This window comes from Gracilinanus agilis, chromosome 2 (assembly GCF_016433145.1).
Source record: "Gracilinanus agilis isolate LMUSP501 chromosome 2, AgileGrace, whole genome shotgun sequence".
NCBI lineage: Eukaryota > Metazoa > Chordata > Mammalia > Didelphimorphia > Didelphidae > Gracilinanus > Gracilinanus agilis.
This window is the reverse complement of record NC_058131.1, coordinates 34588508-34612364: the sequence shown is the minus strand read 5'-3', so window position 1 is coordinate 34612364 and position 23857 is coordinate 34588508. Positions and strand designations below refer to the sequence as shown.

Genomic DNA, 23857 nt, shown 5'->3' with positions numbered 1-23857 from the left:
ATAACATAATATAATATAATATAACATAACATAATATAACATAATATAATATAATATAACATAATATAATTAATGTAATTAATGTATTATAATACAATATAATATATAATATAGCATAGTATTTTATTATATTACATTACATTACATTACATTATTATAATGTATAATTCATAATTACATATAATTATATAATTTTTATATATTGTGATTATATTATATATTAATTATATTATTTATAATTATATATTTTAATATATTATATATAATCAATTATATTCTACATAGTAATCCATTATTATAAATATATCGATAATTATACATTATATTACATTCAAAAATTCAAAGCTCCATCTGGGATACGGGGAGAGATTTTCAGAGGAACAGCAGGCGCCGCAGAGGGCCCGGAGAAAAGGTCCTGCGGGAGGTAGGCTTTAAGCGGAGCTTTGAAAGCGCCGCGCTCCCGGGAGGAGAGCGGGAGAGGCTGATGTGCCGCCTCGCCTTTGCCGGGCTCTGCAGGTATCTCCGGGGCTCCAGCTCTCTCCCAGAGCCCAGAAACCCTCCTGGTTCAGACTGACCAGCGGGCGAGTGTCTCCTGCGAGATCAAGTTATCCACCACCACTTACGGCATCTACTGGTTTCGCCTGCTCGGCCCACCCGGCAGCGAGCATCGCTACGAGTTTCTGCTCCAGTCGGACGCCAAGGGCGGCTGCACCTACGGGCAGGGCATCAACGCCACACGCGTCGCGGCGCTCCGAGAATCCTCCAGATCCACGCTGGTGCTTCAGCGCGCGAAGCCCGCGGACAGCGGCACCTACATCTGCACGATTGTCACCGGGCCGGTGCTGCAGTCTGGAAGCGGAACCCGGGTGAAAGTGGGTAAGGACGGCGCCGAGCAGAGGGATGGAGGGGCTGCAGGCCACGTCGTGGGGACGGAGGCGGCCTTTCGCCTCAGCGTCGGCCTCGGGAAAAGCTTTCGGGGGGCGCCCAGAGGGCTCTCCCTTCCCGTTCTTTCGAGGTGTTTCCAAGAAGTTCGAGGCTCAGACAGAGTCTTCCAAACCCAGAAGGCTAGATTTGGGGGTTTAGTCAGAGGCTCTGAGTTCAAATCGGGAGCTGCGTGACGCGGGACAAACGGCTTCATCTCTCCAGACCTCTTTCCAGGTCTGTAAAATTAAGGGGCTGAGCGCGGTGAGCCGCCAGCTCTCGTCTGCAGCCCTTTCCAGAGAGAGATCAAGAACCCACCCCTCAGACTTTGGAGCGTCCCCCTCCCCGCCAATTCCTGCCTAAGGTCTTTCTAGGGACGCTCGTGGGGGGAGGGGGAGGGGCTCTGTGCATTTTGCTCAGGGCCCTTTAAACCCGCTTGAATAGAGGAATAAAGGTTGTAAAAAGCTCCAGCCTAGGCAGGGTCAGCATCTGAAAATCTGATTCAAATACATTGGACAAGCATATATTTTTAGACGCGCTCACCTTCCATCAGATAAGCAGTGCTGTGCTGTGGTTCCAAAACAGAAGAATGGTAAGGGCTAGGCAATGGGGGTTAAGTGACTTGTCCAGGGTCACACAGCTAGCTCTGAACCCAGGAGCCCTTGTCTCTAGGTCTGGCTCTCAATCCACTGAGCCACCTAGCTGTCTCCCTTTAACTAGCATTTATTAAGTGACTCCCATGTGCTAGGTGCTGAGACTACAAAGACAAGATGACTTAGCCGTAGACACCCCTGCCATAGTGCCTCTGTCCCTTTCCTCCTCCTCCCTCTCTATTCTGCCTGTCTCTTTCGTTCTCTGTCTCTCGCTATCTCTTTCTGTCTCTCTATCTCTGTCTCTCTTTCTTTCTCTGTCTCTGTCTCTGTCTCTCTCTGTCTCACTTTCTCTGTCTCTCTGTCTCTCTTTTTTCTCCGTCTCTGTTTCTGTGTCTGTCTCTCTTTTTCTATCTCTGTCTCTCTATCTCACTTTCTTTATCTCACTGTCTCTGTCTTGGTCTCTTTTTTTTCTCTGTCTCTGTCTCTCTCTGTGTCTCTCTCTCATTCTTTCTCTCTCTCATTCTTTCTCTGTATCACTCTGTCTCTCTCTGTCTCTCTCTCTGTCTCTCTCTCTCTCTCTCTCTCTCTCTCTCTCTCTCTCTCTCTCTCTCTCTCTCCCTTACTTTCTCTGTCTCAATGTCTCTCTGTCTCTTTCTGTCTCTCTTCTCTCTGTCTCTCTGCCTCTCTCACTCTCTTTCTCTATCTCTCTGTCTCACTTTCTTTCTCTATCTCGATCTCTGTCTCTGTCTCTCTCTGTCTCACTTTCTCTGTCTTGCTGTCTGTCTGTCTCTGTCTTCTCTATCTCTGTCTGCCTCTCTCACTCTCTCTTTCTCTGTCTGTCTCACTTTCTCTGTCTCGCTGTCTCTCTTTTTTTCTCTGTCTCTGTCTCTATCTGCCTTTCTCTCTCTCCTCATCTCTCCCTTCCTCTTCCCCCCTTTCTCTCTCTCTCTGACTCTGTCTATCTGCTTTTCCCTCTCTCTCCCTCCCTCCTTTCCTCCCTTTTTTCCTCCCTCCCTCTTCCTTTCTCTCTGTCTCTGTCTCTCTGTCTTTCTTTCCCTCTCTCTCTCTCCCTCCCTCCCTTCCTCCTTTTTCTTCCCTCCCTCCCTCTTCCTTTCTCTCTGTCTCTGTCTGTCTGCCTCTCTTTCTCTCTCTTTCTTTTTCCTCCTCCTCTCCCTCACTTCCTTAGTTTAGCTTAGGCTGTTTCATAGAAATGCAACCACAGGTAGATGGGTGCTCAGGAACTAGGGAATAAGGTCAGTGAACTCTTAACTTGCCCTAAAGAGATAAGCAAGTCAGGAGAAAGTAAACTAAGTCAGATGGCTATGGCCACAGAGATGCTAGCCCATTACATAGCAATCATATGTTAATCTTTGGCAGTTTTATTCTGAGATTTACGTGTCCATAGAGCTGGGGGGGATTTGTGGGGCAGGAATGATGTGTTAGGGATGAAGGCTTGGACCCCTCCAAAGGCACTGGACTCATTAATGGATGGCGGTGCATTCTAGTGACAAATCCTGATCATTTTCTGATTCTGAGGGCAACCTTGAAGGGGTGGTAGCGGGGTTGGGGCAGGAAGACACGAAGTGTAGAACTTGAGTGCTTTGTGTGGAGGGCAGGAGTCAGTCTCCTTCTGCTTTGGTAATGGCTAGGTTTGGGGAGAAAGTTATGGGAGGGTATATGCCAGTTTAGGAGACTCGGGTCCCCAGTAATATCTGCTGGCAACAGTCATCTTCCCTCCACAGTCCCATTTACTGCCTAACTACCTGGCTGAAGTGGGGCAGAGACCCTGATTCTCCTTCCTTGTCCCCCAAATAAACGCATTGATGCTGACGAACAAAAACTTGCATTTTTACAGCTCTGTAAAGCTCTTTGCAAATCTTTTAAAAAGTTTTACCTTCTAAGTATCTGTTCCAAAGCAGAAGAGCAATAAGGGATAGGCAATAGGGACTAAGGGACTTGCCCAGGATCAATCACACAGCTAAGAAGTGTCTGGAGTCAAGATTTGAACCCAGGACTTCCCATTTCTAGGGCAGGACTTTCCATCTCTTTCCCCAGAACCACGTAGACAGCCCTCTTCACAAATCTTAAATTGCTATATAAATGTTACAGCTTACATTGTATCAAGAGAGAAAACACACATATAAATAAATGCAAAGTCTATACAAAGTAAATTCAAATTAATTTGGAAGTGGGGAGAAGGCACTAAAAAATGGACAAATCAGGGAAGGCTTCATGGAGAAAGCGGCTTTTGAGTTTAGCCTTGAAGAAAACAAGGGATCCTAAGAAATGGGATGAGAAGGAGCATACCAGGAATGGGCAATAACTTCTGCAAAGGTGGGGAGATACAATACAATATATGGAAAATAGTTCAGTGCAGCAAGAATTGGAATGCATAAGAGCCTCAAGTTCTCTAGCAATAAAATGTTGTCTCTCTTTGTTGCAGTTGATGTCTTGCCTACAATGCCTACACCCACCAAAAAGACCACCCCAAAGAGGAAAATGTGCCCCAAAAAACTCCCAGATGTCACTCAACAAGATGGTAAGGTCTCCTTCCCATCCCTCTGAACCCTCAGCAATGTTTCTGCTTGGTTTTAGTAAGAGCTCCCAAAAAGGATCATGAGTTGCATGACCTATTACATAAACACAAATACATTATTTTTTTAGTACTACTATTTTGGACTTTCTAGACCACCATCTTCTAGAAATAACGTAACATCCTCTTGAATTCACCCCATTTAAATGCTTTTTTTTTTCTCAACCAGTTCAAATTTTCTAAACAACAAGTTGGAGTATAGGTCTCTAATGGTATGCACACTTCCCTATATTATCCAGCTATTCTTATCTCCATACTTTTTAAACCTTTACTTTCTGTCTTGGAATTGATACTGAGTATTGGTTCCAAGGCAGAGAAGTGGGAAGGAGTAGGCAATTGGGGTTAAGTGACTTGCCTAGGATTGCATAGCTAGTTGGTGTCTAAAATCAGATTTGAACCCAATCTTCAGTCCTAGTGCTTTATCCACTGAGCCACCTAGCTGCCTCCTTTGATTTTTTTCTTTAAAAAAATAATAAATCAAAGCCAGATATCTGTGTTGAGAGTTTATTAAAGTGAGGGTCACCTAGACATCTCTGTATATATTTTACTTCCTAACTAGAGTGGGAGACTTAAGCAGATAAGAACATGTTTTATTTAACATGTTACTCCCAGTGCTTATAATGAGAATCTAAATATGGTAGGCTCTTACTGCAGTCACATCCAAGCCCTTAATGAATGTTCTTTGGAACTGAAATCATTCTTAGCCATACAGAAGAGAGGAGGCATCCATCAGTATCACTCACAGCTCTGGGAGGCTTCACCACCAGGAAAACTGTCTCTATTCAAACCTTTCGGTTTGTGGGGTGTTCTGATTGGGCCCTCTAAGAGATTAAAAGCTTGAATATGCTATTTTTAAGAACAAATTTTAATTTATTAACTTATGAAATGAAATACAAATTTTAATTGCTATCTATGATTCCAAGTCCTTTATAATTCAGTTTATCTGCTGTAGGTAGTAGTGAGAAACACTATACCTCCTTTTCCTTGAGATGCATTGAGACGATGACCCAGACAGTGCTCAGAGATGTGGCCAGATGTGGTAGCAACATGATTCCATATGAAGGGATGGCAGCATATTCTCATTGGTGTCCTCTAGCTGTCTTGCTAGTGCCTCACATCTTGTTGGTCCCTTCAAGCCATGTCAACTCATTGGGCTGATGTCTTAGAGGGGAAGGATACTGGCTTCAGCTTCAAGGGTTACCCTTAAGTCTTTGCAGAATGGAAAGGATTGTTAGAGAAAATTTTCCCCGCCTCATCTCAACCTACGACTGTGTCCCCTATCAAGGAAAAGCGGTCCTGTGTAAAATAGGGAAAACATTATAGCCAAAACCAAAATTCTGTCATTTATTACCTTTGTAACCTTAAAGCAAGTCATTTAACTTCTCTGGGCTCAGTTTCCTCACCTGTAAAATCAGAGTATTGGAGAATACTCTTTTTTACAGACCTTTCCAGGGGTGATCCAAAGGGAGATATTTCTATTCAGGGACCATGCTACTTATTGACTGGCTTCCGTTTGTGGTTGATGGTTGAAATGGCTGGTAGCCATGCTGAACACCTGCAAACACTGAGCTTTAGTCTTGGGGACAACTATTTCAGACAGAGATGGTTCTTATCTAACATTCACATCTCCCTCAGCACCTGGAGCACTGCTCTGTGCCGAGCTGCTATTTAACCTAGCCGCTAGATTCTCTTGGATTTGCCATCTGGGAGACCAGCATGTTACAAGTAGTTTTTTGCCTGCATTTCTTTCCTTACTGCTCCCCTCCCAAGTCATCTTGTCTTTGTGAAGAAACCATATAGACTTAATAACATTCTCAGGCTCTTTTGATGGATTTTGAAACATGTTACGAAAAGCAGTCTAGGACAATATGTAGATTAGAAGAGGTAGCGAGAGACACAGAGAGACAGAGACAGAGAGAGACACACAGAGAGAGACAGAGAGAGAACGAGAGAGTCCAAGAGAAACAGAGAGACAGAGACAGAGAGAGCCAGACAACGAGACAGAGAAAGAGACAGAGAGAGACATAGACAAGGAGACAGAGAGAGACAGAAAGAGACAGAGAGAGACAGAGAGAGAACGAGAGAGAGCAAGAGAAACAGAGACAGCAAGAGAGAGAGAGAGCAAGACAAAGAGACAGAGAAAGAGACAGAGAGAGACAGAGACAAAGAAACAGAGAGAGATAGAGACAGAGACAAAGAAACAGAGAGAGATAGAGACAGAACGAGAGAGAGCAAGAGAAACAGAGAGAGAGAGAGAGAGAGAGAGAGAGAGAGAGAGAGAGAGAGAGAGAGCAAGACAAAGAGACAGAGAGGGACAGAGAAAGAGACAGAGACAGAGCAAAGAGACAGAGAGAGAATGAGAGAGAAACAGAGAGACAACGAGAGAGCAAGAGAGACAGAGAGTCAGAGACAGAGAGAACAAGACAAAGAGACAGAGAGGGACAGAGAGACAGAGAAATAGACAAAGAGATAGAGAGAGAGACAGAGAGACAGAGACAGAGAGTGAGTGAGAGAGACAGAGAGACAGAGGCAGAGAGAGAAATAGAATGAACACTAGACTCCTGGTTTTTAGGAAGCTACTTAATCTCTCCAATTCTGAGTTTTCTCATCTGTGAAATGGAGAATTCATTCCCAGAAGATTGGCCACCAGAAGATGATTTGGGGGGTGGGGGGGAACACATGAAAAATCTGTAAAGATCATCTATTGAAGCAGGAGCTCATAACCTCACATCAATTATCTTGCTTATTTCGTATTTTGAAAATTGTATTTCGACATAGTTTCCTTTGTAAGCCCATATACTTTATTTTATGTATTTAAAAACATTATTCTGAGGAAGGCATCCATAGCCTTTCAAAAGACTGCCAAAGGGTCTGAAGACACAAAAAAAGATGAAGAATCCCTCTCTTAAGGATCTTGGTATGAGTGCACTGGAGCCTACGCAAACCAGAGTCAGTCATTAAATCTTCATTGTGAGCATTTCTGTCTCAGAAATCTATAAATGCTACAGATTGATTATCTGGACTCAAGACAGTGATGGAGCTCTGGAAGTCCAGTGAAGAAACTCATGGAACTCACACATATAAGAGGGCTCACTTGAAGGGTGGGTGGGAAAGTCGTGATTGACGAGGGATCTTTATTGTGGTAGATAACGAGGTCCACAGCTCCTTAGAATTCAATTCATTTGCTTCAATTCAATTCCTTCTTCTAAACTGAAATTTTTTTTTTTAACCCTTGTACTTCGGTGTATTGTCTCATAGGTGGAAGATTGGTAAGGGTGGGCAATGGGGGTCAAGTGACTTGCCCAGGGTCACACAGCTGGGAAGTGGCTGAGGCCGGGTTTGAACCTAGGATCTCCTGTCTCTAGGCCTGACTCTCACTCCACTGAGCTACCCAGCTGCCCCCTGAAATATTTTTTCATTGTTGTTCAGTTGTCCAATTGTATCTGAATCTTCCTCCTTGTCATTTCCATCTGCTAGTCATAGGATGATGTGTTTAGAGGTAGAAGGGACCTCAGAGACCATTGAGACCAACCCTCTCATTTTACCGATGAGGAAACAGCCGCAGTGAGATTGTGAGCCTCTGAGAGGTCTCGGAGCCCACTTCTCCCTGACCCTCTTTCCGCTGTCCCAAAGATTAGTCCTGATCCTTTCCTCAAGAGTGGCAACTCCAGGACTGTGTCTTCTGGGCTTGCTTTGTCCAATGGCTGCCCAGTCTAACTGCAAGTATATGTGAATCTTAGAAGAGAAGGATACAATACCGTAGAGGACAAAATCAAAAGCCGACAAATGCCATGTATGTTAACACAGTTACTTTTCAAGTTGTATGCAATACCTTTGTAAAACAAGTTCAGTTGGTCCCTTTTTTTAAAGTTCATTTTTGGTGTGTGCCACAGGTCCTTCCTGCAGTGTCCTGCCCCTCAGCCTGCTGGTGGGATGTATCCTGATTTTGCTGATCTCCCTAATTGTGATCCTCCGAATAAACTGTAAGTGGTTCATCCTCACAAATGGAACAAAAGCTCAAGAGGTCACCATCTTCCTCCATCCACTGTTGAGCCAGGGGGGCGGGTAATGTTGGGTTGCATCTTGAGGGTCATTTGTTTGAAGGGAGCTCCCTACCTTGCACATAGCACTCACTAAATGTTTGGAGGATCAAATGAATTAGAACTGAGTAGGACCAAGAACGACCAATGAGAAACCTGCCCTGATGAGGTCTAGAATCCAATGGGACCCATGTTACTCCTCAAGGCTAGGAAAGGGAGCAACAGCAATGAGACAGAATGATAAGAAGGAGATGGGGTTAGGGTGATGTTAAGGACAAGTGGAAATGAGAGACAGCATGGTACCATGGATTTAGAGTCCAAAAGTCTTGCTCCAAACCCTGACTCTGCCAAGGCCTGTGTGGCTTTCACCAAATCACTTAACTTTCCTGGACCTCAGTTTCCTCAACTGTAAAATGATCTTTTCTAGATCTAAATTTTTGATCCAATGACAATATATCCTTGACTTTTTTCCCCATGACCAGTGGGTCTTCACAGAATTGCAGAATTTCAGAGTTAGAAGGAGCCTCAGGAGTCATCCAGTGCGACCCACAAGAATCCCCTCTATGACTTTCCTGTCAAGTAATCATTTAGCCTCCACTTGAAGACCTCCATTGATGGAGAACCCTATGTCTTCCAAAGCAGCCCACTTTTTTCTCTGAAGACAATCCACTTTGCATAGCTTGAATTGTTAGGAAGTTGGTTGGTGGTTTGGTTTTTTTTTTTCCCTGACCTGATTAAGCCTAAATTTGCCTCTGTCCCTTCCACACCTTGACTCTGGTTCTGTTCTCTGGGTCCAAACAGAATAAACCTAACCCTCTTGAAACTTCCATCCATCTTAAATCTCTTCCACTCTTATTCCTTCCATCTTCCATCTTTCACTGAGGTAGGCTATCCTTCCTCCCAACATTGCTTCCCCAGATTCCTTTTCTACACCTTCTTTCATACCACCAGATTCAGTGATCATGGTACGGAAGGATGAATATCCATTGGTTCCCAGCGCCACTTCCATCTCTCCCTATACCACACTGGCGAAGCAGCCTCTCCTTCCTTGAGATCACTGCTGGCATTATATCCGTTAATCCAGGTCTTAATGGCTATTACCCATGGCGGCCTTAGCACATGCTCCTTTCTTCTGAGTTCAGTGCCTGGCTCGCTTCTTTCTTGCCTTCCCACTTGTTGTCCTCATCCTTGGGGACTTCGCACGCACACTGAAGCTTCTTCAAATGCCTTTACGTCCTAGTTCCCCATTTCCTCTGTTCCCCACCACAAGTCACCTCCACACTAAGATGGTTATGCTCTTGAGTTTTCTATTACCCACAAGGTATAGAAAACTCAACCACTTACATGGTCCTGAACGCTGAAATTCTCCTTCCTGGTCCTAATCTCCTATCTTCTCATCCTTCCCAGGACTGTGCATCCACGCCCCTAATCTTCATCCTCCCTGTGACTTGAGTCCCCCCTCCCTCCCTCAGTTCTTTCCAGGTTATTACCCCCATGCTGACTACTGTCCTCCCTTCCCTGTCTTGACTCTACCCTCTCCTCTCCTTTTGGATTCCTTGTCCCGTTGTCTATCACAAATTACCAAACTCTGACCCTGGTTTAGTTCCACCATCTTCATTCCTATTCACATGCTACTGAATAGAGCTGGGGGGACATCATATGACCATGATGATGATGATGATGATGGGGCCTTTAAAAATTCATCTTAATTCATCTCAATTGTGCCCTCCCAGTCACAGTGGAAACATTCTATTTTTCCCTGACGGACTTGTCCTAATCTCGACAGCAACCATTTCAAACCTTCATCTACTTTCAGATCTCTCTGGGCTCCCCTTCCCTCACTCTTTGAGATGTGGACCTTGCCTCATATTTGACCCCCACCCCCACCCCCAAATTAAAACTATTTGACCATAACTCTCCCTTCTCCCTTCTTCCTCATCTCCTTTCACTCATGCAACTTCTTCCACTGTCTTCTCCTTCATGGCAATCTCAGATGAAGACACAAGTCAAGACAGACTCCTATATACACACTTTTGATCGCATCCCTTCCCATCTTCTCCAACAGATTGTCCCCATTATACTCTGTACGTTTTCTTCTTTGATCTTTCTCTATCTGACTGCTTCCCAACTACCTACAACATGCCCGTGGCCCATCTTCAAAGAATTCTTATTTGATTCATCTATCCAAACTAGCTATCCTTCATGGCTAAACTTGAGAAGACAGTCTATACTGTGTGCCTCCATTTCTCTCACCCTCTTTTAAACCCTACTCAGTCTGGTTTCCAGGCTCATCATTCAAGTGAAATTTCTCTCTCCTAGGTTTCCAGTGACTTCTCTTTTTTAAACCCTTACTTCTATCTTAGAACCCATTATTGAGTGTTAGCTCCAAGGCAGAAGATCGGTAAGGGCTAGGCAGTAGGAGTTAAGTAACTTGGCCAAGATCATACAGTTAGGAAATATATGAGGTCAGATTTGAACCCAGGACCTGGGATGCCCAAGTCTAGCTCTCTATCCCTTGAGCCACCTGCCTGCCCCTCCAATGATCTCTCTTTTTTTTTAAAAGTTTATTTATTTAATTAATTCATTTAGAATATTCTTCCATGTACTATTGTGCTCAAAAGAATAATAAACTGGAGGGATTCCATGTAAACTGGAATGACCTCCAGGAATTTATGCAGAATGAAAGGAGCAGAACCAGGAGAACAATGTACGCAGAGACTGATACTATAGTAAAACCGAATGTAATGGACTTTCTGTACCAGCAGCAATGCAATGACCCAGGACAATTCTGAGGGATTTATGGTAAAGAAAACTACCCACATTCAGAGGAAGAACTGCAGGAGAGGAAACACAGAAGAAGAACAACTGCTTGAACACATGGGTTGAGGCGGACATGATTGGGGATGTAGACTCGAAACTACTACACCAATGCAACAATTTGGAAATAGGTCTTGATCGATGACACATGTTAAAACCAGTGGAAATGCGTGCTGGCTATGGGGGGGGGGGGTAAAGGGGAAAGTTAAAAACATGAATCATGTAACCATGGAAAATTTTTCTAAAAAACAAAATATTTAAAAAAATAAATGCTTAACTTTACACATAAAAAAAAAGAATATTCTTCCATGGTTACATGATTCATGTTCTTTCCCTCCCTTCCTCCCACCCTCTCCCATAGCCAACAAGCAATTCCACTGGGTTTTCCATGTGTCACCTCCAGGGATCTCTTAATTGCCAAATCGAATGGCCTTTTCTTATCCTTGAATTCTCTGCTGCAATTAACATGGTCAATCACCGTTTCCTCCTGGATTCTCTCTGTTTGGGGGACACTTTTCTCCTCGTTATCTTCCTCATTCCTTTATCATAACTTCTCAGTCTTATTTGCAGGTTCTTCCTTCTTGTCACACCAGCAGGACAATCGTGGGAGTGTGTCCCGGCTCTGCCCTCTTCTCTTCTCCCTCTCTCCTCTCTCCTTTGATCTGTTCAGTTCTCATAGGTTCACTGATCATCTCAAGCAGCTGATTTCCAGATCTCTCTATCCAGCCCTCATCTCCTGAAAGCTAGCATCCTGCATCACCAACTGCCTTGTGGAGATCCCAAACTAGATGCCATCTAACTCACCGTGTCCCAAAACAGAACTCGTCTCAAGCTCTTCCCTATTCCTATGAATGGAATTACCATCTTCCCAATTACTCAGGTTCACCACCGTGGTGTCATCCTCAGCTCCTCATCTATACTCACTCCTTATGTCCAATCCGTTACCAAGTCTTATAACTTCTCCCTTCAGAATGTCTCTCCTCTGTCCCCTTCTCTGCACTCCCCTCGCTCCCCCTCTACTTCAGGCTCTTTTCGCCTCTTACTGGATTATGACAATAACTTCCTAACTGATCACAGTGCTTGACACACAGCAAATGCTGGATGAGTGCTGGTTGACTGACTTACTGCCCTTGCATATGGCAGCCCTTAAAATATACAAAGACAGTTATCCTATCTCTCCTGATCTCTTCTTCTCCAGCCTAAATATCTCTAATTTATTCAAGCAGCCTTCATCTCCCGTGGACTCAAGGCCCTTTACCATCCTCATTGCCCTCCTCTGGACACTTTCCATATCAGTGTCCTCCTTAATGATGCCCGGAACTCAGTCCAATGCTCCAATTTTGTGCAGTTTTCTCTAGGGCAGTTTTTCATCTTATTCTCTTTTATTCCTTTCTTGTGGTTTTCCTTGGTCTGGTCTCTCATAAGCTCCTGAGGCCAGGGATGACGAGGACATCCATGAGAATCCCAATAGCCAACCAGAGCATCGAGGGGAATTTGGGGAAGAGCTCAGGAAAGTCTTGTTACTTGATTAGTGGATGTGAGGGTCTAACGGATGACGTTAACTCTCATTCCTCTCACTCTCTTCCCACAGACTTATGGCATGTGGCCCGCCATCACTTTGTGAAACAGTAAGTATTCTGAACCCCCCAAAGGACTGCTAATGCCTAGCAAAAATTCCGGGAGTGGCTTTGACATTCTGGGTTTCCAGAACTCTTAGCAACTGCCCCATCCTTGTGAAACTGCAGCCTTTCTGTCATTCCCAGCCCAGAGAACACTAGTGTTTGTCTCAAAGCAGGGGAGGGAGCTTCTAGGCCCTTAAATGCAGCTCTTAACTAGTGTAGACATTCGGCTAAAACGCTGTTACAGGAGAGAAATGAACAGATTCCTGGAGACTTCTGTGTTCATTCTGAAAAATTAGTGTTCATTGAAGTTCCTTTTTACAGCATTAAAATACTCCCATGCCCCTTGGGGACCGTAGTCATTGCCTTCGGGGAGTTCACAGTCTAATTAGGGAGATGACGCAGAGCCAGCTCCGTACAGAGAAGATACCTGTGGAGCAGCTGCCCTGGCAGGTCCCTTCTGAATCCAAAGCTGTGAGCCGTGATTATCTGCATCTTCTTTTTCTTTCCTTTCATGAGACAACATGACTCTGCTCCCCACTCCTTTGTCTGCTCCATCGCTTGTGTATCTTCCTGCTTCTCAAAGTGAGGGTGTCCTCCGAGACCTTCTGAGCATCGTACTCTCTCTCATCTGCCACGTGAACCAAATTCCTTTACCATGTCATGAGAGAGCTGGCCACCATCTTCCTTATGATGATCCTATAAAAATTAGGCCTTCTCAGTGCTTAGAAAGAGCTAATTCTCATTATTACTAATAATAATAACCAATATTTTAAAAAACACTTACCTTCCATTTTAGAATCAATGCTGTATATTGGTTCCAAAGCAGAAGAACGATAAGGGCTAGGCAATGGGAGTTAAGTGACTTGCCCAGGGTCACACAGCTAGGAAATGTGCAAGGTCACATTTGAACCCAGGATTTAGCTCTCAGTCCACTGAGCCACCTCACTGCCTCCTCAGAGATATTTCTTTAGCCTGTTTCTGTTAACCTTGGGCAAGTCACTTGACCAATCAGCCTCAGTTTCCTCAACTATAAAATGAGTGAGTAGGTTGGAAGTCCCTTCTCTCTAGGTCTTTGGTCTAGATGTTACTGACTTGCTTGCCATTGGTGAATTTAATTCAATTCAACTATGCAAGAATTTTCCAAGCATTTATTATCCAAGGCAATAGGCTACCCAAGGACAGAAAGACAAAAGTAGTTCCTGCCATTAAGGAGCTTATATTCTACTATGAATAACAAAATGTTAATAGCTAAGAAAATTCAAAATATGAGCAAAATCAGTCAGCCACACAGATAATAAATTTATCAGGCAGGATTTAGACCTTATTTTTATTATTTATTATTTATTTATTATTCTACATCCAGCATCCTAACCACTCTACCACTTTGCCCCCTTTATGTTGACTCAGAGTTGCAAAAATTCAGCCTGCCAGCATCAAAAGATAAATAATATTTTTCTGACTTCTTTTTCAGGCTTCAAAGATGAGTACCAAAAGAAAAAAAAAGTTTTCCAAATAGCCTGCTGAAGAAATACACTGGACTTTACATGAGCAGAATTGGAAAAATGAGGACATCAGAATAGAAATGAACTGGTGACATTTTCCTAAGCCATTGGGGCTGCCCACTTTGTGCCATCGCCTGCGGCTCTTGCAAGCTGGATTTATGGGACAAATACGGCTGTTGGTCAACATAACATAACATAGCATTCTCTCAAAACCTCAAGCACCCTCTGCAATTGGCCAAAGGATGACGGATTACATGAAAAAAAATTTACCCCATGACACAAATACCATTTCCTGTTACTGATGAAAAGATTCAGACACCCTCCGGTCCAGGCCCTTTGAAACTCATTGGCCAGTCGCCATTTTGTAGTTTCTCATCAATGAAACTGGAACCGTGTTTCGGAAATGTCTCCGCCATGACTGTCTAACAAAAACGAGTTCACCTAAGAGGAAGACAAAGGAGAGGACTTCCAGCAAGAGGGAAGGCGACAGGTTGTCCAATTTGTACAAAGGAAACGGATGGCCTTGGCTCCCAACATTGGCTTCTAAGTACCATTGTCTTCGGGATACAGTTGACTATGTTCGGTGGTGTTAGCGAGGGTTACTTTGCGTGATGGAGAGAAGTGTATCCGCTCTTCTAAGTCTTGTCTCTGTTTTCTTCCCTTTTCTCTGAATGAAAGTGTCTTTGGTTTTCCGTTTGTTTTTAAATAAATGAAAACTGATGAAGTTGCTGTAGAAGCCTTATCTTGACCCTATCTGGGCTCCCAAGTTCCTACAGAACAACCCGACATGATGTAAAAATGGCCCAAAAGCAACTTGGTTTTTGTACTTTAAGGGGATCCCAACAGGAGTGATACTCCACATATGCAGGGTCTTCTTCTCTGGGAGGACTCAGAGGTTTGGTGGGAGGCTCGGTGATAGGTGATAGCTACTAATGCATGGGAAATGGCAGCCACCAGTGATGGCAGCCTTGTGAGCATACAAGAAGCTCAGATTCTAGCACATCTGTTGGCGACTCAATCCAACTCAGCAAGGTTTAGTGAGTGCCTACTTTATTCAAGAAGAAGGGACAGCATGCTATAGAACAGAGCTTCCTAACTCGAGTCCATGAACATTTTTTAAAATATATTTTTATAATTGTGTTTAAATACAATCCATTTTCTTTGTAGTCCTGTTCGTTTTATTTCCAGCATTTACAAACATTTTTTTTCTTAGAAGGGACCCAGAGTCCTCATCAGACTGCCAAAGGGATCCAGGACACTAAAAAGGTAAAGAACTCCTCCCAGAGAGGATGGAAGAATAGCCTTGGAGTAAAAAGAAAATCTGGCCTCTAACACATACTGGTTGAGTCATGATAATGAATAGTCCTGAATGGGGAGCCATCTACATGGATGCATTAAAAGATCCAGATAAAAAACAAACAAGCCCCACCTGTGCATGTAAAATATTGGGGTCCCTATTTCAGAGTTCAGGGAAGATGAGCCCAGAGATTTCCCCCTAAGATCTCAAGGATGAGAGTGGGAAGAAACAAAAACTCAAGGAAATCAGCATGACTCTTACATACCTGAATGCCACAAGGAATCCTCTCTCATAGTCTCCCTTACATTTTTACTGAGTGCTGAACAGCAAAATGGGGAGTGCCCAGAGGGAAGGTGTCCTCCTGCCCTTCCATAGAGACTACTCTCTTTGTCTTTGGATAATATATTTACTAGTTTGTTGGCAAGTGCTATGGGAAAAAATTTGTAACGAATTGGGCTGGTGGATACTAAGACTGGGAAACTGACCCTTACAGATAAAGATTCAGTGCCTTTTCAGGAAAATAGTGGCAAAGGCAAGAAAAGCTCCTGAGACCTCTCTCCCTCCACCACTGCCTCAAATGTCTAATTGTCCCTCCTCCCTTCCAAAATGGGTTGCCAAAGCCACTGTCATTGACTGGTTTGCAAACTAACTTTAGGTTTTAGTTTCTTTGTACTCAGTTTTGTTTTCTATGTGGAATAAACACCTGTGGCTGAAATTGTTGGCTTTAAGACTCTGTAAGAGGTCTGGGGTTAGGACTTGAAGAAGGGTGGAGAGGAGATGTGTAGTATTGATGTGTGTGGTTGCCATCTACCTAGTAGGCTGACTGGTGGGTTTTGTGAAAGAGAACTTTGAGTAGCTTAAAATTCTTCCTGCCTTTCATTTTACATGTGTGTGGACATATATATTTACAACTTGCCAATATCATATATTAATATCCACTAGTGATACTGATCTCTAGTTCTCTATATCTGTTTTATCCTTCCCTGGTTTTGTCGGGATTCTATTTGTTTCATATAAAGAATTCAATAGAGTTTCTTCTCTGTTTTTTGAAGATAGTTTATTAAAACATTAAGATTATTTGTTCTTTAGATGCTTAATAGAATAGATGCCTAGCATAGCACCTGGAACATAGGAGATGCTTAATAAATGTTTATTGATTGATTAATTGATTTGTGATTATTGTGATTTGATCCAGTGTTCTTTGGAAAGGCAGTTCATTTATAGCTTTTTTGCTCCCCCTCCACTCCCCAAGATTAGTTTGTCTAGGTTATTTCTTTCTAATCTTGTCAAATTTGTATTTTTATAAGCATTTATCCTTTTTCTTCAAATTTGCTGTCACCTACATTATTCAGTTCGGTTTTTCCTCCACTATACCCTCTGGCATATACTGGTTTTGTAATCATATCATTTATTGGGCAAGTCAGTGAATCTCTCATTAACCCTGGGCAGCTTACTAAAACTATTATTATTTCTATATAATATATGAATGTAATAAATATTTTTATATAAGTTATATGTTAATTATAGATTCATTACAGACATACATCAGCATTGGTAAAAGGAGTTTGCACACAGAGAACTGATGAAATCACAGGTCTTCAGACACACATATGTAAAACCTGCTGAATTAAACTTTGCCCAGAAACAAGTTCCCTCATAATTCTCCCTACCACCTTCCTCTCCTACACACACACATCCCAACAACCACCTAAACAAAACCCTCTAGTTTTCAGGTAAAATTTTCAAAGCCTTTCCATCTCTCCTTTTCAGATATATAGGTTCTATGGGATCTCCACTGCATCTCTCCCTTCCTCCCACTTCATTGGTTCAAACTTCATTTGTCTTCCTTTCACTTTTTAAAAGGAACCCAAGGGTTCTGCTGCAATTTCCCAGGGCCCAGAGCTGGCCCAGGAAACCAGAAAAAAAAGCTATCAGATACAACAAAGGGTTGGGTTGGGGTTGGGGTTGGGTTTTTTTAGAGGTCACCCTGATACTTAACAGTTTTTAAATAAACATCATTGAATGATTGTAGGTTTCTGGGCCAGAGCTTGGTCACTCACTTCACTTCCCACATCTGTGAAATCTTGGTGAACACTCGATCTAGAGTCAGAAAACCTGGGTTCAAATCTCACTTCTGAAATTTACTACCTATGTGATCATGGGCAAATCACTTAAACTCCCTGGGTCTTTCTTTGCTCATCTATAAAAATAAAGGGTTGGCCTAAATGTCCTCTGGGGTGATAATACATGTATAACCCAGTGGAATTGCTTGTCAACTCTGGGAGTGGGGAGGGAAGAGGAGAGATAGATAACAAGAATCATGGAACCTTGGAAAACTTAAGTGGAAATTTGTTGATGGAGTAAAATAAAGATACAAATTTTTTAGAGTGAAATAAAATAAATAAATAGATAAATGTCCTCTGAGATGACTTCCAAGATGAGTCCTGTGACCCATGATCTAGACTCAAATGCCACTTAGGACTTACATGACCCATACTGCCCTATCTGGAAGTCTAGGTTTGTAAAATGAGATTAGACCAGATAACCTTTAAATCCCTTATAAATGAGGACTTGAGGGTCCAGGCTGGTATTTGGGTCATATTTCATCCAAGCAAACAACACCTCCTGCCATACCCTCTCTCCTTCCCATTCTCAGCACTTGGGTTGTGAGATCCAATGCAATAACAGCTCAGATACATTGCACAATGCTTCAGAAATATTCAAGAGCCATAGAGGTAATAATGGTCATTATCATCATTCTTAAGGGAATTCCTATCCACCCTCTACATTTGAGCCAAAGGAGAAGCCCAGCTCTGGTCCATTCTGGGATCCTACATCTTTCATCTTCTGACTTTCTCTCCCAGTTTCCAGCTCTGTCTGTTAGGACCTACACTCTGGAAGGGGATGAGTTGTGGCTGCTAAATCAAGATCCTGGGAGTAGGGAAGCTAGGTGGCTGAGTGGATAGAAATCTAGACCTGAAGACAGGATGTCCTGGGTTCAAATCTGACCTCAGGCACTTCCTAGCTATGTGACCCTGGGTAAGTCACTTAATTCCAATTGCCTAGTCCTTACTGCTCTTCTTACCACCATGGAACTAATATTTAGCATCAATTCCAAGCAGGAAGTAAGGGTTTAAAAACATTTTTTAAAAAAATATTTGGGGAGGGGGAAAAAGGTAGTCATTGTTCTCCTGAGCCCATTCTGCAGATGAAGACCCCCCAAACTGAACTACATGGTGATGAAGTGGGAAAGATGATTCTCCCTTCTCCACTTTTTTTTTCCAAAATCGGTCAACTCCCGATGGTAGAAACCTTTCCTGATCCCATTTAAATGTTCGTCCCTTTTTCTGTTGACCAGCTCCAATTTATTCTGTATACAAATTGTTCCTTCATAGGTTTCCCCCATTAGACTGGGAGCTCCTTGAGACCTGGGACTGTCTTCTGCCTTTCTTTCTATCCCCAGATCTCCACAGAGTACCTGGCACATAGTAGGACCTTAGTATGGCTAGCTGACTAATTAATTTTGTATTCTGAGTGGCAGCCCAAGTCCCAGCACAGAATAGAACAGATGCTCGCTGACTGCTCATAGGAAGTGGGTGGCTTGTTTTCAGAAAGTAATCCCCGGGGGCCCAGTGGAGGCTGAACAGCCAAGATTCCGAACCCGTCCCCACTCAAACAGAGAGTCGGTACCTTTCCTAGGCGTGGGAGAAGAAAGAGATCACACTTTTGCTTGTGCCTTGGTGGCAGCCCAATAGAAAACATCAATTAGTCATTGCAAATTGTTTTCCTGAAGATGAGGAAATTAGAGAGCCAACTGTGGTCTGGGCACTCAAAGTAGAAGACAGCTTCGGCAATGAAGACATCATTCATTTGGGGTTTCCTTTTTATATTTCAAGATAGGATCATAAATTCAGAGCCAATGGGGACCACGGATGCCACTTAATCCAGAAGCCTCACTTTACAGACGAGAATATAATCCATAGGATTCTTGAGGAACTAAAAGTTCTAAGTGACATGTACGTTGGTTGATGTCCATGCCTAGAAGGCTCTCCATCCTCATCTCTGACTTCTAGCTTCCCTTCAAGACCCAGCTCAGAGCTCACTTTCTCCAGTCCCCTTAGTCCACCCTGACCCCAGTGCCTTCCCTTCTGAGCTTACCTCTCATCTACTCAGTCTATATATTGTATGTACCTAATTATTTACTCATGATATCTTCCTTTAGAACATATGTTCCTGGAGGGAAGGAAGTGTTTTCATTTTTCTTTGTATCCTAAGCATTTAAGTAAATGTTTGTTGTCTTGTTTTGATCCAACTTATTTCCAAGGATCTTTACCCTCCCAGTTGTGAGCATTCCCTCTAATGGAGCAGATAGCGACCCATCCTCATTTCCTCATCCTGTCCTCCCAAAATTTCTCTATAGCAGTGATTCCCAAAGTGGGTGCCACTGCCCCCTGGTGGGTGCTGCAGCAATCCAGGGGGAAGCAGTGATGGCCACAGGTGCATTTATCTTTCCTATTAATTGCTATTAAAATTTTTTAAAAAATTAATTTCCAGGGGGCTAAGTAATACTTTTTCTGGAAAGGGAGCGGTAGGCCAAAAAAGTTTGGGAATCACTGCTCTATAGGGATCCACCAAATATTCTGGGGTCATTATTCAGGTCTCGTGACATGATCCAGTTAACAATGCAGTCCATTGGCTTTCCATCCATCATTCTCACTCTCTCTACTTGAATGGCCTCACTTCATCTCTTTCATGATATATTTTATATAGAGGCTAAAATCATACAGTTCATACAACCCTACCATGCATCCCTCCATTGGCCTCAGGGTGACTCAAAATATTAATTCCCTCAAAGTGGTAGAGTCTCATAATTTGCAGTCATAGAGCATCTCCAGAAAACATATGAGAAGGTATTTTAAAAGGTGATTCTTTTTTTTTAATTTTTAATTTTTTTATTGATTAAGAAAAAATTTCCATGGTTACAGGATTCATGTTCTTTCCATCCTCTCCTCTCACCACCACCACCCCCCCCCATAGCCAATGCACAATTCCACTGGGTTTTACACCTATCATTGATCAAGACCTATTTCCATATCATTGATAGTTGCACTGGGGTGATGATTTCCAGTCTACGTCCCCAATCATATCCCCATCAATCCACGTGATCAAGCAGTTGTTTTTCTTCTGTTTTTTTGCTTCCACAGTTCTTCCTCTGAATGTGGGTAGCGTTCTTTTTCATAAATCCCTCAGAGCTGTCCTGGGTCATTGCATTGCTGCTGGTACAGAAGTCCATTACATTCGATTGTGCCACAGTCTCTGTGTATATGTTCTCCCGGTTCTGCTCCTTTCACTCTGCATCAATTCCTGGAGGTCTTTCCAGTTCACATGGAATTCCTCCAGTTTGTTATTCCTTAAAAAGGTGATTCTTTTTGATGAAGGAGTAGGTGCTATGAAAATATAATGAAATATCATTGCCTTGTGAGAAATTATAAGTAATGGTATGGCATTTCCTACCTCCTGCCTTTATCTAATCTCTCCTGCCTAAAATTCACCTTCCTCTCACCATCACCCCTTAGAATCACTTTTTTTCCCCCAGTTACAGCTCAAGTACCATCTTCTACAAGAAATCTTGATGAATCCCTCACTCCTAGTTAGTAGGACCCTTTTTCCTTCCTTGTATTTAAATTTATTTGTGTTACATTTATTCCATATATATTTAAATATGTATTTATGGCCTTTCTCATAAGAATGTAAAATGAGCTGGGTAGCTCAGTAGATGGAGAGCCAAGCCTAGAGATAGGAAGACCTGGGTTCAAATCTGACCTAGACACTTCCTAGCTGTGTGACCCTGAGCAAGTCACATCACCCCCATTGCCCAGCCCTTACCATTCTTCTGCTTTAGAACCAATACACAGTAGTGATTCTAAGACAGAAGGTGAGGATTAAAAAAAAAAAGTAACCTTTATTCTTTGTACCTTTTATGTCTAGCACAGCATAGCTGCTTAATAAATGATTGACTAAATTGAACTGAATTCAACCTGTCCAAGTCTTCTTATCTGTTGAGATTCTTGTCTGAGATCTCCCATAAATTCTCCTCGGTGGCACCTAATGTGCTGGAGATCTTCTTTTAGTTCTCCTGACATTATATGGAAACCAATGAAGCACACGGCTGTTGATTGGTTAGCCCCCACTCATGACTGGCCCCTCTTCTTTTCCCAACATACATCTCTTCATTGCATAGCTTCTCTTGTGTACTTCATGACTGAAGCTACCCATACCTACCACATGCCCCTCTATGTCCAAGGAAATCCCATTTCCCCCTATAACATCAGATTTTAATCAATTCCTAAAGGTGACATTTCTTGAGAATCTATTATTTCATTTTTACATTTTTATTGATATATTTTCCCTTGATGCAAGATACAGTTTCTAAAGAAAACCCCCCCAAAAAACTCCCCTCCAAGCATAGTCCCTGAAAATCGTTAGGCAGCCTCTCTGCTGGTCTCCTGGTTGCCACACTTTTCTTTGCTGCCAGATTCTGGATTTCATCTTCTCTAGACACCTGCTCCCACCTGCCAAGACAGAAATAACAATCGTAATTGCCACAAAGAAGTAAGACTTCCCATTTGGAGTCAAGCAGAAGTCCCCAGGATTAAGATGGAAGGATTCACTTTTGTTGGCAAGTCCCTGCCCTCAAGGAATTTATATTCTACTGGAAGGAAACAACATGAACACATCAAATATATACTAAGTAAAAAACCGAGTCATTTCTACCGCTTGGGGCAGGGAGAACATTATTAAGTGGAGAAAATAGGAGAGTTCGAGCTTGATCTCTGCCCTGAAAGAAGCTATGAATTCTTAGAAATGGAAGTGAGGAGGAAATGCGTTCTAGAGAAAGGGAGTCAGGAGATGGAATGAATGGCATCTACCAGAAAAAGTAAATAGTCAAGTCTGGCTGGAATATAGTTTGGAGGAAGAATGCCCGATGGGCCTGGAAAGTTGGGTTCCAGCCAGTAGAGTTCTGAAAAAACAAAACAAAACCCAAAGGACCTCCTGAGTTTGAGGCAACAGAAATCCTTTGGATCTGACCACGTCCATGAATCTGAGCAAGTGCAAAAGCTAAGTCGGTGGGCGGGCAAAGTCATTGGCTTCCTTCTGACACCCATCTCTGCCTTCATTACACAAATGTGACCAGTAGCAAACTTCCCAAGCTTGGAGCTGCCCTAAAAGTACATGAGTTGGGCAACTTCTTTATAACCTAATCTGGGAAGTGGTAAGTTGGCATGGATTGTAGGATTATAGATTGAGGGCTGAAAGGTGGAATATTTTAGAGGTTGCTAAGTGCCACCTCCTAATTTTGCAGATAAGGAAGTGAGGAGAATAGAGAGGAACACAATATGGCGGCCAAGAGGGGTCCAAAGGGGCTTTCTTCATACACTATCTCATTTTCTAGAAAATGAAATGGAGAAGGAAATGGTAAACCACTCCAGTATCTTTGCCAAGAAAACCCCAAAGAGGTCATAAAGAGTCAAAGATGACTGAAAAACAATTCAACAACAACAACAACAAAAAAAAAAACCATTACTCTGAGAAGGGACCCATTAGCCTAACCAAACTTTCAAGGAGATCCAAGATGCAAAAAGGTTAAAAATCCCCAATCTAGTCCAACAATATTTAGCGATGGGAAACTGAGTTTGGGAGTGTTGAAGTGGTTTGCTTTCTGCTCCTTGAAGGATAGTTTGCTTCCTAGCTACAGTATCTAGCACAATGCCAGGCACATAGTAGGTACTTAATAAATGTTTGCTTTATGGCTTAAGGACACACGTATCAAAATGGCAGAGCCAGAATTTAAACCCAAGTTGTGATACAATAGAAAGAGCATTTGAAGTTGGAGTCCCCCAAGTCCAAGGAGGCAGCTGAGTGGCTCAGTGGATTGAGAGTCAGGCCTAGAGACAGGAGGTCCTATGTTCAAATCTGGCCTCTGATACTTCCTAGCTTTTAAACTTCATACCTCCTTGTTTCCATTTCTTCATCTCTTAGTCATTTAAAAAAGTTAACTGCTAGCCTCAGATACTTCCTAGTTGTAGGTCTCTGGGCAAGTCACTTAACCCCCATTGCCTACCCTTACTGCTCTTCTCCCTTGGAACCAATACACAGTATTGATTCTAAGATGGAAGGTAAGGGTTTAAAAAAAAATGAAGTTGGAGTCCCAGAACCTGAGTTCAAATCCTAGTGCTATTACTATCTGTGTGATTTGGGGCAAGTCATTCAGTCTCTCCAGGCCTTGATTTCTTTATCTGCAAAACAAAGGATGAGGTGACCTCCGAGGTCCCTAGACATAGGATTTTCTGGTCTTCTGACTCCACATTCCATGTTCTTTCCACCATCTTGCCTGGCTCCCCTTGAGTGATCCATCTCCAACCAAACTACTTGGGTGACTGGGTTAGCGTTCCCCCTCTCCCTCCTCCAGTG

The 23857-nt window shown here is 42.9% G+C and overlaps 1 protein-coding gene across 1 annotated transcript in view; it reads left to right on the top strand.

Annotated features, from left to right (window-relative positions):
• Window positions 1-14141, top strand: part of CD8B (CD8b molecule) — a 29124-nt gene extending 14983 nt beyond the window's left edge. Inside the window, exons 3-7 of the mRNA XM_044659315.1 lie at window positions 517-876; window positions 3958-4053; window positions 8001-8090; window positions 12556-12592; window positions 14058-14141. Coding sequence (XP_044515250.1) covers window positions 517-876; window positions 3958-4053; window positions 8001-8090; window positions 12556-12592; window positions 14058-14070 — 596 coding nt within the window. The 3' untranslated portion in view covers window positions 14071-14141. The remainder of the gene's footprint in view (window positions 1-516; window positions 877-3957; window positions 4054-8000; window positions 8091-12555; window positions 12593-14057) is intronic.
• Window positions 14142-23857: the final 9716 nt, after the last annotated feature.